Source organism: Peromyscus leucopus, chromosome 10 (assembly GCF_004664715.2).
Source record: "Peromyscus leucopus breed LL Stock chromosome 10, UCI_PerLeu_2.1, whole genome shotgun sequence".
Taxonomy (NCBI): domain Eukaryota; kingdom Metazoa; phylum Chordata; class Mammalia; order Rodentia; family Cricetidae; genus Peromyscus; species Peromyscus leucopus.
In genome coordinates, this window is record NC_051071.1 from 17,783,532 (window position 1) to 17,805,374 (window position 21,843).

The following is a 21,843-nucleotide window of genomic DNA, read 5'->3' on the forward strand; positions in this document are numbered from 1 at the left end:
CCTCCATCAGACTGCCTATGGGCCAGTCTGTGCAGAACTTTCTTGACTAATGATTGATGTGGGAGGGCCCAGTCCATTGTGGATGAAGCCACCCCTGGGCAGGTGGGTACTGGGTGGTTGAGCAAGTCATGGGAAACAACGACAGTAGGCAGTTTTCCTCCATGGTTTCTGCACCAGTTCCTGCCCTGATTTCCCTTCATGGTGCATTACAACTGTAAGCTTTTGGTTGCTTTGGGCCAGTGGTTTTTTTTTTTTTTTTTTTTCCCACAGTCAACAAAAAGGATACGAGGACACCATTTTACCAGAAAGTATAAACTTAAAAACACACATTACCTGTTTTCAGAAACTGGATTAAAGGGAGGGGAGTGGACTAGAGTCCCCCAGTTAAATTTTAATACCTCCTCCCCCTACATAGTAAAACACATGCAGGTGTGCACATCTGCATTGTATGGTGCATACAATATGATCCTGACTTTCCCATGAGCTCCAGATATCCGCATGTCTCAGCATCTCCAGCACTGGGATCAGAATGCAAAGCCTCGTGCTTGTGAGGAGGCACTTTACCCATTCTTTTCTGACTTACAGCAGAACATCCTCTAGTTTCGGAGGAAAGGTGGACCGGAATACATCTTTATTTTTACTGTTTAACTTAACTCAGCTGTACAGAATTTTAGGTTTAATCTATATTTTTTACCTCCAAAACAATGCTGTCTAGTTCCCAACTCTGATACTGAGAAATGAAGGCCCTCAATGATGCCTTTGCCCTACGAGACTAGGTCTTGTTAATCTGCAGACTGATTTTCATGCTCTACTGTTTTAACATACTATGTATGCTATTACTAAATCATTTCAGGAAATGTATGACCTTTGATTATGATGTTTTTATATTATTTATTTTTTCCATTTTCTTTCTGGGACCCCTAGCACTCACTTCATAGCCCCTAAGAATCTCCATAATCTTTTATGTATTACCCAGGTTTTTTGTTTGTTTGTTTCCAGGATTCTGTATATTACTGAGGACAGTTTTTTTGTCTTTTTTGTGGGGTTGAGTGATCATTATTCCAAACACTTTGTACAGGTTTGTATTAATTTCTGTGTTCCATAGTAGAGGTTTTCTTCCCATGTTTGAGGCTCTGAGCCTTTGTGTATATGAGGCTACTGACTGAGTAAACCTAGTGACAGGTCAGGCCCATTTCTTTCCTAAGATGTTCTGCCACTTCCCCACCCCCATTACTCCTTCCTATCATCTGCCTGGAGGATCTGACTGTAGGTATCAGGGCAGGTTCTGGAAGACTATCACATGTTAATGTGCAATTATGTGTATCTTCATTTGAGTACAGCAACAGCAGCTGTTGAAGAAATGAGCTCAGCCCAAACTGAGGGGTTCCCTGTTGTTTTTGCTCCTTTTGGGGGCCCACCACCCAGCTCCCAAATAAAGCACACTAGGAGGCTTATTCTTAATTATAAATGCCCAGCCTTAGCTTGGCTTGTTTCTAGCCAGCTTTACTTAAATTATCCCATCTATCTTTTGCCTCTGGGCTTTTATCTTTCTCTATTCCTGTATACCTTTCTTTGTTTCTTACTCTGTGGCTTGCTGTGTAGCTGGGTGGCTGGCCCCTGTATCGTCCTCCTTTGGTTACTTCTTTTTTTCCTATCAGATTTCTCCTATATATTCTCTCTGCCTGCCAGCTCCACCCATCCTTTCTCCTGCCTTGCTACTGACCATTCAACTCTTTATTAGACCATCAGGTTAATTTAGACAGGCACAGTAACACAGCTTCACAAAGTTAAACAAATGCAACACGCCTTAGATAAACAGTTCCCCGCTCCTCAGAAGTCTACCCATGAGACTGTTACCCCAGAATCAGCACACAGAAGCTGATGCAACTGGGACAGTGGGCCAGGCTAGAAGAACTGGATGGTGTCATCTATGTGTTAGCGGTTTTGAAGGCTTGAAAGATGCAAGACTGAGGGGAGCTGCAGCACAGCCAAAGTTGAGTCCCTGCTGAGACCTTGAGAAATCATTGCCTGAAGTGCTGAAGGTGAATTCCTAGATCTCAACAGACAGCCCAGAATGTTAGATGCCAGGACCATGGAAGTTCTGCCAAGGAGAACTGTACGGATGGAATGAAGGGGGCTCACGAGAACAGCTATGTATGCTGCAGAGAGACAGTACCGTCCCTGGGCTGTCTAAGAAAGGGAGCCGAAAAGGCGGCCAGAAGCCAGCTAATAAGCATTGGCCCTCCACAGTCTCTGCTTCAGTTCCTGCCTTGGCTTTTGTGCTCATCATACAAACTAAAGACACCCAAGAAAGAACTCAACTAAGGCTATGTGCCTCCGTCACACTGGCCTTTGGCAGACTTTCTTGACTGACATTGCTGCTGGAGAGCCCAGCACACTGTGAGCAGCAGTGCCACCCCATCCACAGCAGTGGTTCTGGCTGTATAAGAAAGCAGGCTGAGCAAGCCCTGGGGACAAGCCAGGAAACAGTGCTCTTCCAGGTCTCTGCTTCAGTTCCTGCCTCCAGGTTCCTGCCTTGAGCCTTGGATTCCTTTAATGACGGGCTTTAGTGTAGAAGTGTAAGATACAAATCCTTTCTTCTCCTAGCTGGTTCTGTTTGGTGTTTTATCACAGGAAAAAAAAAAAAAAACAAACTAAAACCAGACCTACTTCCATCAGTCACTAACCGTAACTTCTCCTCCTAAGCTGCTTTTGGTCAGTGTTTTGTCAGCAACAGGAATCAAGCTAGAAGACTATTCCAGTTTCTAAGAGGATGGTGGGCTCTCCTTCTTAGAGAAAGCCTCTATGCAGGACTCCCCCCATAAAGGCCTAACAGTGGTTATGAACTTACAGGCACGGGGGGAACGTTACGGCTTTAAAATGATGTTTGGGTCTCAAGCTGACAAGCAGTGAAGCAGCACCTGACAGAGCCTAGAATCACCTGGAAGACAGGCTTCTAGGCTGATGGCACTAACAGTGAGAAGAGCCCCACTGTGGGCAGACCTTCTCTGGCTTAGATGCCAGCCTGTAAATGGAGAGAAGAGTTGAGCAGAAGCTGCATTCGTCATCATCGACTTCCTAACTGGTGACGTGTGACCAGTACTCTACCTTCCCCGTCATGGCGGACTCTAGTCTAGTTACTTGCTAGTCCGTATGTAAACATTACATACTAATCTGAGACAAACTTGCACTTCTCTTTCACTTCTAGGAAACTTCGCTTTAAGACAAAACATTCCGTCACATTCAGACTGTACTGGTTAGTTTCATGAATTTGACACAAGCTATAGTCATCCAGGGAAGAGGACCTCAACTGAGAAAATGTCAGCCCAGGGGCAAAACAGTGGAGCATTTTCTTGACTGGTGACTGCTGTGGGATGTCTTTCTGTACGCTATGAATATGTGTTGCTCTGACTGGTTGATAAATAAAGCTACATTGGCCTATGGCATGGCAGGATAAGGTTAGGGGATACATTCAAACTAAAGATGAGAGGAAGAAGCGTGGAGTCAGGAGATGCTAGCCCGATGCCCAAAGAGCAACAACATGCCCATAGACGGGTAACGCCACAGCCACGTGACAACACATAGGTTAACAGAAAGGAACTGAGTTAAGTTATAAGAGCTAGCTAGCAAGAAGCCTGACCCATAGGTCATATATAGTCTGTAAATAATATAAGCCTGTGTGTTTACTTGGGACCAACAGGCTGCAGGACACAGATGGTAGAGATTCAATGTGGGCTGGGCAGGACTGGAGAAACTTGGCTACAGGTGATAGGCAAGTGCTCGCCAACTGAACTTTATTCTCAACTCCATGGGTTACTTTTAAACAAACCTTAAAAACATACCCCATGGGGGGTGGGGGGCGCTATCAGCAAGTAAGTTACTGTACCATGAGGAGAATGCTATGTTGGTAAACAGCTTGCCATGCAGGCTTGAGGACCTGTGTTAGAATCCACATAAAAAAGCTGGATGTGATGGAATGTACTTGTGGGGTTTTGTTGTTGTTGTTTTGCTTTTTGATTCTTTTGGAGAGGGGTAGCAGGTCCAAGACATGGTTCTCTGTGTAGCCCTGCCTGTTCTGGAACTCACTCTGTAGACCAGGCTGACCTCAAACGCACAGAGATCTGTCTGCCTCTGCCTCCCAAGGGCTGAGATTAAAGGTGTGCACCACCACTGCCTGGCTGGTGGTATGCATTTGTGATGCCAGCACTGGGGAGACAGACAGGAGATCCCGGGCTTGCTGGCCAGCTGGTCTAGCAGATCCAGCACTAGGGAGACAGACAGGAGATCCCCCGGGCTTGCTGGCCAGCTGGTTTAGCAGATCCAGCACTGGGGAGACAGACAGGAGATCACAGGGCTTGCTGGCCAGCTGGTCTAGCAGAAACAGTGAGCTTCAGGTTCAGTGGGAGAAGAGTTGAAAACGTAAGGACAGCATATGAGGCAGACACTTGGTGCTGACCTCCATCCATTCACACCACTACCATTTCTGTAGCATTTTATCAGACTGTGCATGTATACTAATTCTTGAGAATAGTATCTCTTAATTATCAGCAGTTAAAACAGCATATTCCAAAACTTGAATGTGAGGCAACTGGACAAAACAGAATTTCAAATAAAAATATGCTTACAAAATTGTCTAGTAAACTATCCTTAAAATGTTTTAAAACACACTTAATAGAAGAATCAGCCTTTTCACTTACAGCACAGAATTCCTCAAAGGATATTCTTCCATCTCCGTCCTTATCTGCATTTATTATGGTTTTGTCTACAATCTGCTGTAACTGTGTATCTTTCAGATTGTTCCCCACCATCATCTTCAACACCTGGAAGAGTTCCCCATTGGAAATAAAGCCATCTTTATCCATGTCGTAGATACGGAAAGCAACTAAAAATGAGAGGGGGAAATCAGTGTGATTTTATGGCAAACACAATACTTCAGATGAAAAGCGGCATTACCAAGAGTTGACTACGAGGATGGCACTTTTGAAAACAAAGACACTACATACACAGTTGGACTTAACATTAACTGATTAGAAGGTTGAGCTATGAGTGTAGACAACCCAGGCAAAATAAGTGATACAACTTATGACATGTGATATGCCTGTCCTCAGGAACATCTGCTCTCTAGCTATATGACTAAAAACAGCTCATTATTCAAATATACTAGCTGCAAACATCGCAAGTGCTTTTCTTGAGAATGTAAAACTTCTATGACTAAGAAGTTAGAAGTCTAGAACACAACGCGGAGTGGTGGTTTCAGGGAAAATACTTACACCTCAGCTTCTGTTCCTTGTCGCCTTTGACACTGAACTGAGAGACTCCTTCAATGAATTCTAAATAAAAGTTGAAAATGTTTACAAATCACAACTTTAAATTTTTATAAAGAAAAGCAACATTCAAAGGGTTACTTCTTGTGCAAAATATTAAAAGCAGTGCTGAACAGAGAAACCTTAGTGACGAACATCAATAATGTCAATTTTAAAGTCTCCAAACACAAGGAGATTTCATTTTATTTATTTGAACATGTAATTTTGCATTTTTAAGATTAATCAATATGAATTAAGTGTTAAGGCCTGTAAGCAGTTAATATCCAAAAACACTCTTTAAGGATATTTATTTAACCAGTTTTCTTTAGACTATGACAAGAAAAAGACTATACATTGTTCTAGCAAAACAAAAAGTGATTAGGTTTCTATTCTAAACATGTAAATACACTGTTGAAAAGTTCTAGAAAAATAATTTACTTACTATCTGGTAAACAATAATTCATAAACAAAACAAGAACAGTGACAATTCTAGCTAAATGTGTGTTTAAAAGTATAAGATCAAATGTAAAATGATACAACAGTCAATCAATATTTGCACAAAAGAGTCCTTGGTGTTAGGCTGAAATAAGGCAGGCACGGGCTACCGAAACTGACCAGTACAAGCCTCACTCTTTAAAAAAAAAAAAAAAAAACAGTAAGGAAAAAGACAAATACAGCTTTTAATATTGTGAAGCCATCATTGAGTGAGAATGATTTTCTTAAAACAGAGGAACTAGTCTGTGGTAGCCCTTACTGTGGTAGATTACACTCTATGAGATACCTTGATAACTTAGGAAGCAAAAAGGGAAGGGTAATTACACCTTTAACAGATTAGTTTTAGCATAAACTTTAATTATAAAATCACCCAAAATAGAGACACTTAAAAAAAAAATCTAGTTTCATTCTTATGTAGGGTGCACTAAGGCTAACTTTAAAACACAAAATGCCTTTCCTTACCTTTGAAGTCTACCTCTCCATTCCCGTCTGTGTCAAATATGTCTATTACCCGCTGTACTAAAGGGTTCTGTTGTAACTCAGGCAGAGACATGAACTCCTCCACGCTCAAAGAACCAGAATTGTCCAAATCAAGCTTCTTGAATCTCTTTCCTAGCCTTTTAATTTCATCAGCATCAACTAAAAGCAAAACAAAAAGCAGCAAGATTTTAACTTCCAATATGATCTAAGAAGCTACAAATTGCTTCTAAGTAAATACAACAAATATTTTCACTTGGTTACATTTCTGTTTGCTCCTGCCATAATCCCAGGGTGACAATACTTTACCAAACTGACCATGGAGGTCTGTGATATAGGCTGAATCAGTTTCTGCTCTGTACCATGGTACCTTTATTTTCATTTTTAAAGTATAATTTATGACTAATACTTCATGATTAAAAATTCCAAAGTTTCCCACCCATTTTACCCGGCATCATCCAGTTTCCTTGCAGGGAGTTTATGTAGGCTTCCTGAATATTCTTTCAGGTTCCAAGTATGAGCAACTACAATATAGCTTTCACATCTCTCATCAAACCTCGGCTTTCAGTACTTCTAGAGAAAAGTAGAGGGTAGAGAGATGGCCCAGTACTTAAGAGCACTGCCTGCTAGCACTATCAGAGGACCCAGGTTCAATCACCAGTACCCACATAGGAGTTCACAACCATCTGTAACTCCAGTTCTAGATCTGATGCCCTGTGCTGGTCTCTGTGGGCACCAGGAACTTAAGTTGTACACAGACATACAAGCAGCCAAACCACACATACACATAAAATTTAGAAATGAAAAGCTCTCAAAGTACCTTCTAAATATCTGTTTATGACACATACACACGATACTCCTTGTAGGGACGTAAAATTAAAGTGTTCATTTAAAATATAAAAACATATTAAAATGCATACTGCAAAAATCATCTATGGTACTAAAGTAAAACCACACAGTCACAGGATGGCACTGATGTCAATCGCAATTCAAAATGGGGAGAGGAATGTCAGTAAAACATGGAACTTTGTGGACTTACGGAGATTTCTCCTAGTATAGATACTCTGAGACTTAGAGATGGGATAAGATACCAACCAACACATAGGAATGCACACAATACATCAAATCTAGCAGACATCACGGATTAGCCTCATCTAACATACATGGACAGGTGAGCAAACCACCTAATTCTCCAAGCATGTTCAGTGATAAAGCATGGAACACATCATGTAATTTGGTATAGTATGCCCACGGCCCCTCACCTGAGCACACTGTACACGGTGTTCAACATGGCAGCTGGGAGTTACAGCCTACTGCACTGCCCAGCACTCTTCAGAATACTGAGTGTTGAGAGACAGACAGGCAGAATATTTATGTCACATGCATGGTTTATATATATCACTCATCTCAGAAGACCAAACTCATGGCATCTGTGCCTAATTATCTATTATGAAGCTGGTTAGGAAGACAAAGCCATGAACAGTGCTTAGGGGTGGAGGACAACAAAGAAAAAAGTGTTTGAAATCAAGATCAGAGAACACAAACTTCAAAATGGGAAACGTCGTTCTCTCATGCACTGCTCAAGGGAGTGTGGCTACCATCTCCACAGAGGCAGGCATCCACGCACGACCTCCCACTGCACACAGTGGGTGAGGTGTGCTGAGGGAGTGTGGCTACCATCTCCACAGAGGCAGGCATCCACGTGTTGCAAGGGTGAGGTGTGCTGCAAGGTAACACATGAAACAGGATTTCACTTTTTGAAATGCTAGTTTTTTAACCAGTCTACAGACAGCTCTAAAACAGTTCAAACTCTACCCCCATTCAGTATTTAGCAGTCACAGATCAGTACTTTGCATAAGTACTGAAGCATATATTTCCACATCTGACACTACCTTTCACCAAAGATTCCATTCTTCCATTAAAAAAAAAAGTCAGAAAACCAAACTTCAATCTTGTATGTTTTCCACTGTTTCAACAAACTATGAGCATGTGTTTTTTCCACTTTTTTGAAGGACAGTTCTGAAAAGATTATCTTTTCTTTCAAAAACGGGTTGTTTTTTTTTTTTTTTTTGAGGCAAGGCCTCACTCCGCAGACTCGGCTGGCCTGGACATGCTATGCAGACCAGGCTACCCTTGAGCTCAGAGATCTGCTTGGCTCTGCCTCCTGAGTGCAGATCATCTTTTCTTTACAGCTGAAAAGCTTACCTATAAATTTAAACTATGTGAACTGAAGTGACCTGAAGAGATGCCACACCCAGGCTGAAGAAGAGTTCTAAAAGGAACGGATCAAAATTTCATGATTCTGTACTTTCAGTATGTTCTAAATACAGTCTAAATTATCTCAGACCTTGGCTTCTTTAATAACTTTAATACCTGCTGACCATCGGGGTATATAACTTAGCAGACCACTGACTTCCAGCGACCCAAAAGCTAAGAATGTCAACATAGCCTCTGAACCTATGGCAAGGATTCTCTGCTTCACTGTAATCCACCCACCACAGATGCTCGTAAACATATTTGGTTAAATACATTAGTTTTATAACTTTCGTTTGTTCTGCAGCTATCAAGAAAGAATTTAATGGTGACTGTGCTAGTCAGTATAACCCAACTCTCTGTTCCTGAACTAGTCAGTTGTATTCATGTAAAGAATAGAGAATAAATTATATTGCCATTGGAGTCAGAGCTGTGATTCACGTTGAGTGTTTCTGCAATCCCTCAGTGACTCAAAGGATTATCTACTTTCACAAAGAGTCGTTCACTTGGCAGCACTTAGTCCCATGCACCCAGAGGTCTGCACTGTCTTCTCAGGTAAATGAGGCGTTCTTCCTGTGGCCTGGATCTCCTCTTTGGTTGTTAATGGCCCTCATTTCAGAGTGCTAGTCACAGCCTTGTTCGCCATCTTTCCATCTTTTCTCCTAGCACTGCTCTAGCCTAGCATTTGTCTCTTCTGCTTTCTGGAACCTGACTATTCTTAGTATAGAAATGCTCTGAGCAACTCAGAGAAACACTGAAGAGGCACATGTTCTTTCCAGTCCTAGAGGTGTCAAGGGGAACTTCCTAGGACATTCAATGGCCTCAAAGGGAAGCCCTGAGGCAGCGTACTTCCTTCCGAAATTGAAAAAACTTCCGTGCATGCCCAGAAGACACACTTAAGGGTAATCTTTTAGATATGGGGCTGCCTCATGACATCCCAAACCTGTGAGATAAAACTTGTAGTACACCAGGGGAGGAACGAAATACCTCAGGGCAACAGCAAGGAAATCACTCCTGTTAGCAGCACAGAAATAGAATCCAAACAATGCCACCAGCTCACATAAACGGCTGTCATTTTTAGGGGAGGAGGAGGGTGGGACTACAATGGAACCACAACTTCAGGAGAGGAAGCGTGTGCTGGGAGAAAACGCTCAGCAGTAGCTGCCTTCATGTTTTATAGTTAGCATGCTAACTGGAAAGCTGCAAGCATTTGGGGAAATGGGGAATAGTTGGTACTCCTGAATGGTCTATTCATTTATTTCTTACTGCAATTTCTAATTGTAGGCAATCAAAAGATGAAAAATAGACAGTCTAATAGGAACTTAAAAGCAATCCAAGAAATGAAGAAATTACTAGCTTAAAAAGAAATTCGAGTGTTTAGCAAACTATCAAACTTGAGGAGGAAAAGAAATATTAAGGAACAGGAAGTAAATCTTGGAAACACTGCTGGAACTGAAACTGAGTTCTGAGGACTCCAGATCGCACAGCCCCTCCCTCCCCTCTGTCCTCTGGTTTGCCTCATCACTCTCTCCTCCCTTCTTTAAGAATCCCCAAGAAAAGAGAAAGTTCTGAATCAAGGAAGACACTGTTACATCCTCTTTGGGGGAAGACTAGCGGGAGAGGAGATCTGATACAACCTCCAGTCCCTGACAAAACCCTGCTGGAAACTTCCTCAATTGGAGCTGGACCCTTGAGTTCTGCTAAGGAGCTGCAGGGTTCCCCAGCTTTGTTAATTAGAAATAAGAAATGTCCATTTGCAAGGACATTTCCCTCTCTACTCATCATCCCTGAAACAAGAAAACCACCAGCCTACGAGCACACCACACTTCACCTTCCGATCTTGTTCAGGTTTGATTTTTTACTTTGTTCTCCGAGCACACCAACTATAATATGACGATTGTGTTATGTGTTTTTAGTTTCTGATAGTTTATCCTCCTCATGCTGCTGATTTCACACAATCCCACTTAGCAGGTCTAGCTGTTGGCCTCCATCGATGGCTTGACGTTTGTGGATTTATGTGTGAGACTACCATCCAGCCTTTGCCTCTGTCTACCTGGTCTTCTTTTCTTTCTCCTCACCCCCTTCCACTGCTTCTAAGGAACTGGACTGTCCAAGCCCGTCCTCATCACAGTACAGACAGGCACACTAACTATCAAACGAACTTGGAGTAAAGAGACAAATGCAAAAGAGGGACTTGCGGTAGCAGCAATAAGGTTGATTTAAGACAGAACACAAAGCTTTGGCTGGGCAAAGTAATACATAACAAACAGGCAATCTTGATCTCACTTTTGTGAGAACATGGGCCTGCCCCTAAAAGACAGCAGTCACTTGTAGAAGGCCAAATCCCACAGCCAGAGACCAGGCCACACCTCCCTATAGAAACAACCCCCATTTATGGTCCTAACCAGGACCTAGCTCCTCCAGGCGCTCAAGATTCTTCAGAGACTGTCTCTCTCTCCTCCTCTTCCTCCCTCCCTTCCTCTCCTTTCTTTTCACCCTTCACTCTGAAGTTACTGTCATAGCCTCCTATGGTGATATTTTACTTGTATTAAAATGCTATTTGTATGTTAATAAATAAAGTTGCCCGGGGGTCAGAGCTATTAGCAAGCCATAGGAAAGCAGGGCAGTGGTGGCGTACGCTTGTAATCCCAGCACTTGGTAGGCAGAGCTAGGTAAGTCTCTGTGTGTTCAGGGATACAGTCAGTATTGGAGACACAGGCCTTTAATCTCAATACCAACCACAGAAGACCTGGAGGTCTATACAGACAGGCCGTGACGAGGCGGTCATGTGGTTGGGTTTACAACCAATGAGAAGGCAGAACAGAAACCCTATATAAAGACTTTAATACAGGAAGTAGCTCTGGTTCGGAGAGGTAGGACCACCACAGGAGAAGGGTAAGGTTTTAGCTTTTAGCTCTGACCTCTTGGCTTTCTTCTTTGCATTGGTTCTGTTTCTTATTTACTAAGTCGGTTGGTTACATCTACAGCCTCCTTTTTCTTGATCCACTGTGTTTTTGGAGGCCATTATTGTGCACTTCCTTTACCATATACTGAACAATTTCATTTAAGGCCAAGTCTTCCACTTAAAACGGTAGCATTTCGCCGCCTTCTCCCTCCCTCCTTCACCCTCCCCTCCTTCCCTTCCTTCTGTTTAAGTGCATGTCTGTGTGTACAGGCCCTGGGAGGTCAGAGGTGGGGTTGGAGCCCCGGATCTGGAGTTAAAGGCAGTTGTGACGGCCTGGTTTGGACGCTGGGAATCAACTCCAGTCTTCCACAAGAACAATAAGTGCTCTTAACTGCTAAGCCATCTCTCCAGCACAAATAAAGTGTCATGGTCTTCTTATTTTATTTCTGAGACATGGTCTCACTATATAGCGCTAGGCGGCCTTTACCTCAAGAGATTCACCTGCCTCTCCAAAAATGCTGGGATTAAAGATCTGAAACAGCACTGAATGTTTACCTGAGACTGTGTAAGAGTCCTTGGCTAGCAAACTTCACAGGTGTCTCTCAATTTTACTGCTCACAAACCTACTAGCATTACACTTTATCCGTGAGAGTTTTATTCTCGTCTTTGTAACGCCCGTTCTGTTTGCAGCTCTCCTCTTTACTTGGTGTTCCATTGAAACTCCACGACTAGTTTTTATTCTACATTCCACCAGTCAAAAATGTGTCTTAACATGTTCTGTTTTCCCCTTGAAACCTCCTCTTGGGTTGCGGCAAACTGAAAGAAAGCTGCCGCCTGCCGCGTGCGTTAGAGGAAGAAAATCCTATCAGAAATAATTTCTCCTACTCAGTGCATTCCTGCTAATTACATAGTAACCACCGAATACTTTTATTGGACAAATATTCTAATTCTTTGCAAAATTCATTCTATTACATGGAATTTTCATTGTGCCTAGCATCTTCACTTCTCTTGATTGGTGGCTAAGTGAAATGAAGACTTTGAAGAATGACTCCTATTGGGATTCCCTTTCTGTCTGTGAAATAAAAAGAAGGTTTGGAGGCCAGCAAGATGGCTTGGCAGTTAGACACTTGACACATAGCTGATGACCCGAGTTCTACCCCTGCAGCACACATGAAGGAGGGAAAGACTCCCAGCGGTACCACCCAGGCGTACACCCAAAGGGCTGACGAGAGAATGCAATCATGTCAATCACAAGAAAGTAGACTGACTGGAGGGAGGTTATAACACTAAGCAAAATAGCTCAAACTCGACAAAAGAAACACCCCATGTTTGTCAGGTTTGAATTCATGTGTGACATGGAAGGAGAAGCAAGGCAACCTGAGGGGAAGGAGAAACGCTGGGTGGGGGTGGGAGGGTATGTTACAGCACATTTCACACGTGATGCACGGCTTCTGCAGCCCATCACCATGTTCTCAAAGTGAGTGTGTTATATATCAATAAAGACAAAAAAAACTTGTTTAGAGACCAGTAGTTTAATATTTATATTCTGCATAAAACAGATCAACTACCAAATGACCAAAGCAAAGTTATTACCAATATATGAAAGACTGCAGTAGTGTATTAAATATGGATAGTCACATGCATTTCAGCTCTCTATTTTCTAGAACAGGACCTCAGTGGCTGGGAGATGGTTCCCAGCACTCCCTGCTCATGTACAGAATCTGACTTCAGAGTCCAGCAACCACATATCCAGGGAGCTAACACGTCTTCTAACTCTAGATTCAGGGGACCCTCTTCTGACCTTCCCAAACATTTGCACCCAGAGACCTAGGCATAAGCATAATTAAAAATAAAATGGGTAGATTTTAGATATGTATCATGAATTTAGAAAACAAGAATTACTCATGTGGGCTTTCAGTGCTTCTAAGATTAAAATTCTTTAGCTACTTCAAAATCATCAAGTAACAGTCAAATAAATAAATAAAGCTAGACATCACTAACACCTCATAAACTGGATACTGGGGGATGCCTGTAATTCCAGTATTCAGAAGGCAGGAAGAATAGAAGTTGAAGATCAACTTTGGTTTTAGAGAAAGGCTAGCCTGATACACACATGAGACCGTGTCACAAAAAAGTAAGTCAACAATTACTAAGCTGGATGTGGTGGCACACGCCTCGGAGGCAAGTCCATGGGAGGCTGAAGCAAAGGAACTTCAAGAACAATCTACACAGCTGCAGGTCAGGCTGGGCCACACAGCAAAGCAGTGGGCTACAGACTGGCACCAGAACGCTGTAAACAAACACACAACAACAAACCAGGTACAAAAGGACTTAAACTGAGAAGAGCGATTTCAATTCTACAAAAGCCAAGCAACAACTCAGTGCAAGACAAAAGGATCCAAGCAAGAAGAACTAACCACACAAAAGGGCTAACAGGGCTGCTTCTGCTGAGGACAGCAGAATGATCTGGAACCTTGGAAGCTTCAAACTATCTTAACCTATCAACGGTCTCCATTCCAATTCCAGAGATGCCACCTTTTCCTGAGAAACACCTGTTCACTTGAGAGACCTGACTTCTTTCAAAGAAGACAACAGCTACCTGGTCATCACTAGTTCTTAAAACAAGAATTACTAAGGCTTCATTTCTTTCTTTTGGTTCTCGGATACCAAGTCCTCAGCCCATCTCACTCCTGTTCTCCATTCCTGATGCCCAACGTTTCTGGAATAGCTATTTGGTGTTACCAAGGTTTTCTCTTAGAGCACTTTATTTATGTGCCAAGAGAAACACATTGCACACACCACCTGTCTGTCTTCTTTTCTATAGTGGGTCCTTCCTTCCTCCCCACCTAGCCAGGGCAGTCACTGCTCCATCCCCCGTGAGTGCACAAGCTGTACAACACCTTCCCTTAAACTACTGTGCTACCCGGGGTTGCACAACAGACAACCAAGTCAAATGCGTTAGCTGACAGACCACAGGCTTTGGGCTTTTGAGACAGTTTCATTACATCTTTTAGGTTGGCCTCCAACTCATGACGATCCTCCTCCCTCAGCTTCCAATTGCTGGAATCACAGATGTATGCCACCACACCAAGGCCTAAGCACTGATTCTTGACGATAGAAGACAAAAGGGATGTAAAAGGAGAGAGGGTGGGGTGGAAAGAGAGAAAGGTGGAGGGACTGCATTAAACTTTAAAACTTTTATAAGCCGCACTACGGAACTGCACTATCAACTCAAGTATTGCCGCCCTAAAAACCAGGAAGCTACAAAGCAAATGTTAAACTTGTGGCTCCAGAACGGTGCAAAAACACAACAGCGCCAATCACACCAGAGTCTTACAGGAAAAACAGAACAAGCCCCAGGCCATTTTACCTTCCAAACCTCGAGTAACTGTGTCTATGGCAGAAACTAAGTGACACGGAGAACTCTGGCTGCCAAAGAATCTGGTATGTACTAAATACCAGAGCATGGTCTGAATCATGCTAACTAATGTTGATAATGTAAACTAAAACCTTACTTTCCATACTAACAGACCTACTATAAATGGAAAACAGTGTAACAGGTATGGTGCTTATGAAAGGGATTATTTAAAAAAAAAAAAAAAACTAAAACAAAAACAGAAACAAAAAAACATCAGCGCCAAAAGCAACTGGTGGGGGGGGGATGAAGTTGTTCAGACACAAGAGAAATTACAATCTGAAGATTAGGGGGAGCAGGTACATAAACAGTAAGGCAGACAGGACCAAAGTAATGGAACCCTAATGTATAGGAACAGTATGACCAGGCTGGAGACACTGACTGTTCTTCCAGAGGTCCTTAGTTCAATTCCCACCAACCACATGGTGGCTCACAACCATCTGTAAGGAGATCTGGTGCCCTCTTCTGTTGTGCAGGCATACATGCAGACAGAACACTGTATACATAATAAATAAATAAATCCTTAAAAAAAAAAAGAAAGAAAAAGGTAGTCTTAAAAAAGAAAAAGAAACCAGTACGACCAAGCCCATGAGTCACATGGCTTTTATTCCTAAATCTTACATTATCAATGAAATAGACAGTAAGGAAAATAAGTGTTATTCTACATATCAAATATTTCTGAAGATTTAATTTCTAACCCCCAAGGATTAACAGCAATTACAATACACTGAGAAAGAAACCGTGGTGGTCAACTCTCAAGTATCTTAAAGGCCATCAACGTGAACAGAGCCTCCACAGAGCAGCCTATTTGGGTCACCGCCAGCACTGTGGCCAGACAGAAGTGACCTAAGTGTTTTCAGAACTCTTGCTACATACAACATATTGTTCGAGTAAGCCAATTCCTAGTCTGAATTAACACCCAGCCCTTCCTCTAACATGTATATAAAACTGGGCTGGCGAAATGGCTCAGAGGGTAAAGGGGCTCGAGGAGACCTGAGCTCAACTCCTGGAACTCACATAAAGATAGGCGAGAACGGCCTCCAGGGTTGTCTTCTAACTTCCACACACGCACACCATTTACTCACACACACAACAATAGCACTACAATTGCCAGGTGTGACATGGCAGTTTGAATAGGAACAGCCCCACAGGCTTACAGATTTGAATGCTTGGTCACTGTGAGTGACACTATTTGAAAGGATAAGGAGGTATGGCCTTGTTGGACAAAGTGTTTCACGGGGTGATGGGCTTTGAGGTTTCAGAAACCCAAGCCAGGCCCAGAGGCTCTTTTCTTCCTGCTGACTGTGGATCTGGATGTAGAACTCTCAGCTACTAACCCAGCAACAAGCCAGCTTGCATGTCTCCATGCTCTCCACCATGATAACGGATCTAAACCTCTGAAACTGTAAGCCGCCATTAATTTGTTTTTATAGGAGTTGCCATGGTCATGGTGTCTCTTCACAGCAACACAACACTAAGAAGTTGGTACCAGGGAGCGGGGATTGCTGTTGACAGGCCCGACCATGCTGCTTGGTGGCAGAATGTGGACTTTGGGACTTTGGATTAGGAAAGCAGATGAACATGTTAAACTGGTCTTAATGAGCCATCCTAGAAGAAGCATGGAAGACAGTGCCAAGGGGGATTTGAACTGTGAGGGTCCAGCTCAAGGAGTTTTGGAGGGGAAGAATATTACCAGCCTAGAGACCATTTTTGTGATATTTTGGCCAAGAATGGCTGCTTTCTGCCCTTGTCTGGAAAAAAAAAAAAATCTACCTGAGGTTAAATTGAAGAGTTTTGGATTAATGCTATTAGAGGAGGAGATTTCTAGATAGCCTAGTATTGACTCTATCATGTGGTTATTAGTGTTCACTCTTATGCAGTTCTACAATGAAGAATAAGCTGAGCAAAGAGAATTATAAAATAAAGTTTGAGGGAAAAAAGAGCACCAGGAAGTGTAATGAAGCTAAGTACAGATCTCAAGGAGATAAAAAGTTTAAAGAAAAGCCTGATATGAAATGTAATAAAGGGATAATAAACCTGTCCCATGAATGAATGAATGAATGAATGAATGTATAGGGCTACACAGGAGAACCTGCCCATTAAACAAACAAACAAATAGTAAATAGGGCTACACAGTGAGGACTTGTCCCACAAACAAACAAACAATTAATTAAGTAGGGCTACACAGCGAGAATCTATATCATTCATAAATAAATAAGTAAATAAATTTAAGGCTGCACAGTGACAGCATGCTGAATAAATAAGCAAAAAAAAATGGGTAAGGCCACATTGTGAGAGCCTGTCTAGATGATTGATTGCATGATAGATAGATAGATAGATAGATAGATAGATAGATAGATAGATAGATAGATAGATAGATACACACACACAGGGCTGCACAGTGAGAACCTATCTCATAAATGAATGAATAGATGAATGAATGAATGAGGAGTTGGCAAAAATTGCTTAGCAGGTAAAGGTGCATGCTGCCACACCTGATAACATACCTCCAGTTGGATTCTTTGGACCAGTATGGTGCAAAGAGAAAAACCAAACCCCCCAAGTTGCCCTCTGATCTCCATATGACACTGTGGCACACACATACCTTCCACCCCACCCACACATGTCGAAATAAGTAAAATACAATTAAAAATTTTAAAAAGCCTCAAACTTTTAAGAAACATTTACAGTATCTGAAGAAGCCTTTGACAACTGCCTTTCATTCAGTTACCCACCCCATTTCATCCGGATCTAAAAAAAACTGCAAAATACCAACTGAACACATCTGTTTCTTCTTCCTGAACGTACAGAAGGATCTACTTTCCAGTCCATGTGATAGCAAACTGGGCTATGTGACAAGTGCTAACCCACAAAATACCAGCTTTCATGTTCTTGTAATTCTATTTCCCAAAGAATTTTGGGAATACTGGGTACAGCTATTAACATTACAAAACAAAGGCGTTCAGATCTTTCGATCAACAAACAGGGGAAAAAAAAAAAACAGAACAAAAAAAAAACATGGTAAGAAATTCACTTTGAAACTGCAAAGAACCCTCTGTGAACTTAAGTCATAGAGATTTGGGGGTTTATAACAAGTAATTACAACATTGTGCAGATATTAATCATAAAATCTGTTTTGTTTTGTTTTGTTTTTTAAATTCCCTACTCTGGTAAGGAAAAGAATATCTGATCCATGTGTTCTCCATTTTAAATGTGGACTACATTTGATACAAAATCAGTAAGAAAGCATCATAGAGATGTAAAACACACACACACACACACACACACACACACACACACACACACACAGAGATTTATAAGAAAAACAAATGGTTGTTGCGATTATATTCAACTTACAGTGTGAGCACATTTCCAACGGGTAACTCGCCTCATTTCCCTGAGGGAGGAAGAAAGAATCAATTAGTTATGAGATACAGTAAAATGTCTTTGGACTATTAAACAACTTTTGTATGTGACAAAACAGGTAAATGAGCCATAAATTTATGTTTGGAATTATAAACTATACTTTTTAACTGATAAGAAAATATAGTGAGCAATATGGCAGACAAAGAATAAGTTATCATTAAGACTTATGCAAGCATTTGATTAAAATACAGTTCAAGTATCTTTACTACTATAAACACTACACACAAAATCCACGTTAGAGACTGTGAATGCACTCATTTGTCTTGCTGGATAAACTAAGTTTATTTTGTTTCTTTTTCTGAGAAACTGTTCCAAGGCCCAGACTGGCCTTGACTCCTTATGTAGGTAAGGATGACTGAACTCCTGAATCTCCTGCCTCAACCCCCAAGTACTGAGATTGCAGGCCTGTGCCAACAGATCAGGATAATGAACTTATTTTGATAAAAAGCTCAGAGTGAAGCATTCCTATCATTTCTGCTTAAGTAAAGTTTAATGAGACTGTTAAGAAGAAAAACCTTGTTGTTTTTTATACACATTCAGTAAAAGAGAATTTTCCAAATCCTGTACACCTGAAATATTAGTGAAATGCTAACAGGAACATGAAGCCCAATATAAACAGCAAGCCATTTAAAACTACTTCTAAGTATTTCTTTACATAAGAAGTCACCCTGTCCTCTAATTTCTAGAAAAAGTACAGGCCTAGATTTCCTAAAGCTAATATGTTTTAAACTTACATAGTAAGAAAGCCTACAGAATTCAAGCATTATACAATATTACCAGGTTAGTCACAAGATCACGTGATGATAAAGTCCATAAATAAATTCCTCTGCTTGGTGTACAAGATATTGTTTGTTTGGCTTTTTTGGACAGAGTCTTACTACACAGCGCTGTCTGCTTCTACCTAACATGTATGGGGGAAGTTGTTCCCAGACTAGGTAAATACTTAAACTACCACTTCAACTTCATCCAGTTACTCAACAGCTAGAGACACTATCGAGTCAGCTGTATTGTGTTCAGTACCATGGGAGCAGATTCTAAGACGGTCACAGAACTGTGCTATCTTCCACTGTGTAGCCTGCCTTAACAGAATCTGATGTCAAACTAAGGTCTGATTAAAATTAACTCTGTAATTAGGTTTAAATTACTGCAGATTCTATTCTGCTGACAGTCTTGTATTGTTCAGCTTGCTTACTTCAGTCATGTGGCAAGGACTATGTCCTAGCTGGTCTGGAACTCACTCTGCAGCCCAAATTAGCCTTGAAGTCAGAGATCCACCTGCCTCTGCTGCCAAATGCTGGGATTAAAGGTATGCAAAGCCATGCCTGGCATGGACTTGTGGATTTTATGAGATTGAACTATAATCACTTACCAATATTATCTAATCTAATGCTTAAATCACTTCAAATATAGCCAGTTCCTATTTGGTGAGTTGGTTCCTGTGTCCTTCAGATATGTGCACATCCTTCTGCACACTTTACACCACATTATGCTTTCCATCCTAGGACCAGGAATCAATGATTTTTCTCCAAGAACTAGCCTCCTTTTGGAAAGAGAACCACTTTTAAGTCCCTAATTTTTTTCCTTTTTAAAAAAAAATTTATTTTTATCTTCTTTGTGCATTGGTGTTTTGCCTGCGGTGCCTGTGTGAGAGTATCAGATCCCTGGACTTGGAGATACAGGCAGTTGTAAACTGCAATGTGGGTGCTGGGAATTGAACCCAGGTCCTCTGGAAGAGCAGTCAGTGCTCTTAACCACAGAGTCATCTCTCCAACCCTTAAGTCCCTAATTTTAATTTATTCATACTTTTATGTTTTTATACTATGATTAATCTCTAGCATAACTGATTCTTCTTTCATGGTACTATCTGGGTGTAATTTTACTATGAAAATTTACATCTGATTAAACTGATGTACTAATAATCTAAATATTTTTTCTATATGTAAAGACAAGAGTCTACTATTAACCTTCTTTAACAAAACCATTGTAAGGAAAACTACACACATATAATGCATTATATAATGCACTATGGTAGGCATGATCAAAGTATCAACTGTATGTTCTCAATACTATTCCCCCAACATATAACTTTGAGAGTGTAATCAGCCTATGGGTATCCCGCGCGCGCACGCGCGTGCGCTTCTGTGCATGCACCTGTCTGTCAAGAACTTACAGAACCTAGGCTCAGAGGAAAGACTGTCACTAGAGATAAAACTTTACAACTTGGAAATTTTCAATTATCAACATATACATGGTTAACTTACCCCACCCACAAGACCCCCCAGAACACAAATCCAAGCTCAGTGGGCAGGGAATTGCTTATAGTTCCAGTACTCAAGAAGCTGAGGCAAGAGGATCACTTAGGCCTATTATTTATGCTGGCCTACAAAACACAGCTCAGACAGTTTTTCAAAACTAAAAAGAGGAGAAGGGTATGCACAGTGACACACACCTTTAACACCAGCAACTGAGAGACAGAGGCAGGTGGATCTGTGAGTTTGCAACCAGCCTGATCTACATATCAAGTTACAGAACAGCAAGACCCTGTCTCGAAACAATAACAATAAAGTAAAATTAAAACTAAAACATCAATAAAAAAGAATAGCAACTAAAATTTAAAGAATTTGAAGAAGAGAAAATTGTGAACTGCAAAACACTAAATGAGAAAAAGAAAAGAAAAAAGAGATAGAAAGTGAGAGTTTTGGCTTCTGTCTATAATCCTAGCATACCAGCAACTGGAAGGGAGAGCCAGGAAGATCGGCAGTTCAAGGCCAGCCTCACATACATTAGATTATTTCAAAACAACAAAAAAACCTAATCCAACTGAACATGGTTCTACGGTAAAGATTTTAACAGTCTATCATGGCTCCATCGTAATCTGAATTATTCTATAATGTTTTCTTAGAATGTAAGTGTTTATGTATTCTATTAATATGTAATCTATTACTAGGATTCATATAATAGGGTTATAAACAAACTAAAGAAAAAGTTTAATCAGGAAGAGGTTAAGCATAATAACAGGGACAATAATTCCCAATTTCTTTTCACTGTAGATTTTCAATGAATCATAAGAACAGCACAAACTGAATTTGACCAGTAACTGTAAACTATGTTGGTTGCTAGATCACAAGAAATGACCCACAGTATCCATTCCCCTCCTCCCCGCTAGGTGTCTTTAAAGTGACCTTAGGAGATGAAATTTTCAAAATGGCTTGCTGATCTAGTCTAACACAACCACATTGACCTTTGTAAAAATGTGTGTGTGGGTGTGTGGCCTCCAAGTATGCCTGTGTTCCATTTGCAAGCCTGGTGCCCTTGGAGGTCCAAAGAGGACATAGGTTCCCCAGGGTCTGGAGTCACAGCTGGTTAACTGCCATGTGGGTGTGAAGTCCTGTGGAGAAGCAGTCAGAGCCCCTAACCACTGAGCTTGCCTCTATCTAGCCCTCACACACCTTCTTATTAGTCACGCAAAGAGACGACATGACCTTAGGTCTTCCTCCTAGGGAATGTATCAGTGCACTTCAACCTCCTCAGTAGCAAATGCCTGCCTTCTTCACTATGTTCTTTAGTGC

The 21,843-nt window shown here is 41.5% G+C and overlaps 1 protein-coding gene across 2 annotated transcripts in view; it reads right to left on the minus strand.

Moving 5' to 3' along the window:
- Ppp3r1 (protein phosphatase 3 regulatory subunit B, alpha) overlaps positions 1-21,843 on the minus strand; it is a 55,414-nt gene that overhangs the window by 2,211 nt on the left and 31,360 nt on the right. For both annotated transcript variants that reach the window (XM_037208965.1, XM_028887412.1), the window contains exons 2-5: positions 18,206-18,245; positions 6,261-6,437; positions 5,271-5,330; positions 4,698-4,882 (exon numbers count right to left, since the gene is read on the minus strand). In XM_037208965.1, coding sequence (XP_037064860.1) covers positions 4,698-4,882; positions 5,271-5,330; positions 6,261-6,437; positions 18,206-18,245 — 462 coding nt within the window. The remainder of the gene's footprint in view (positions 1-4,697; positions 4,883-5,270; positions 5,331-6,260; positions 6,438-18,205; positions 18,246-21,843) is intronic.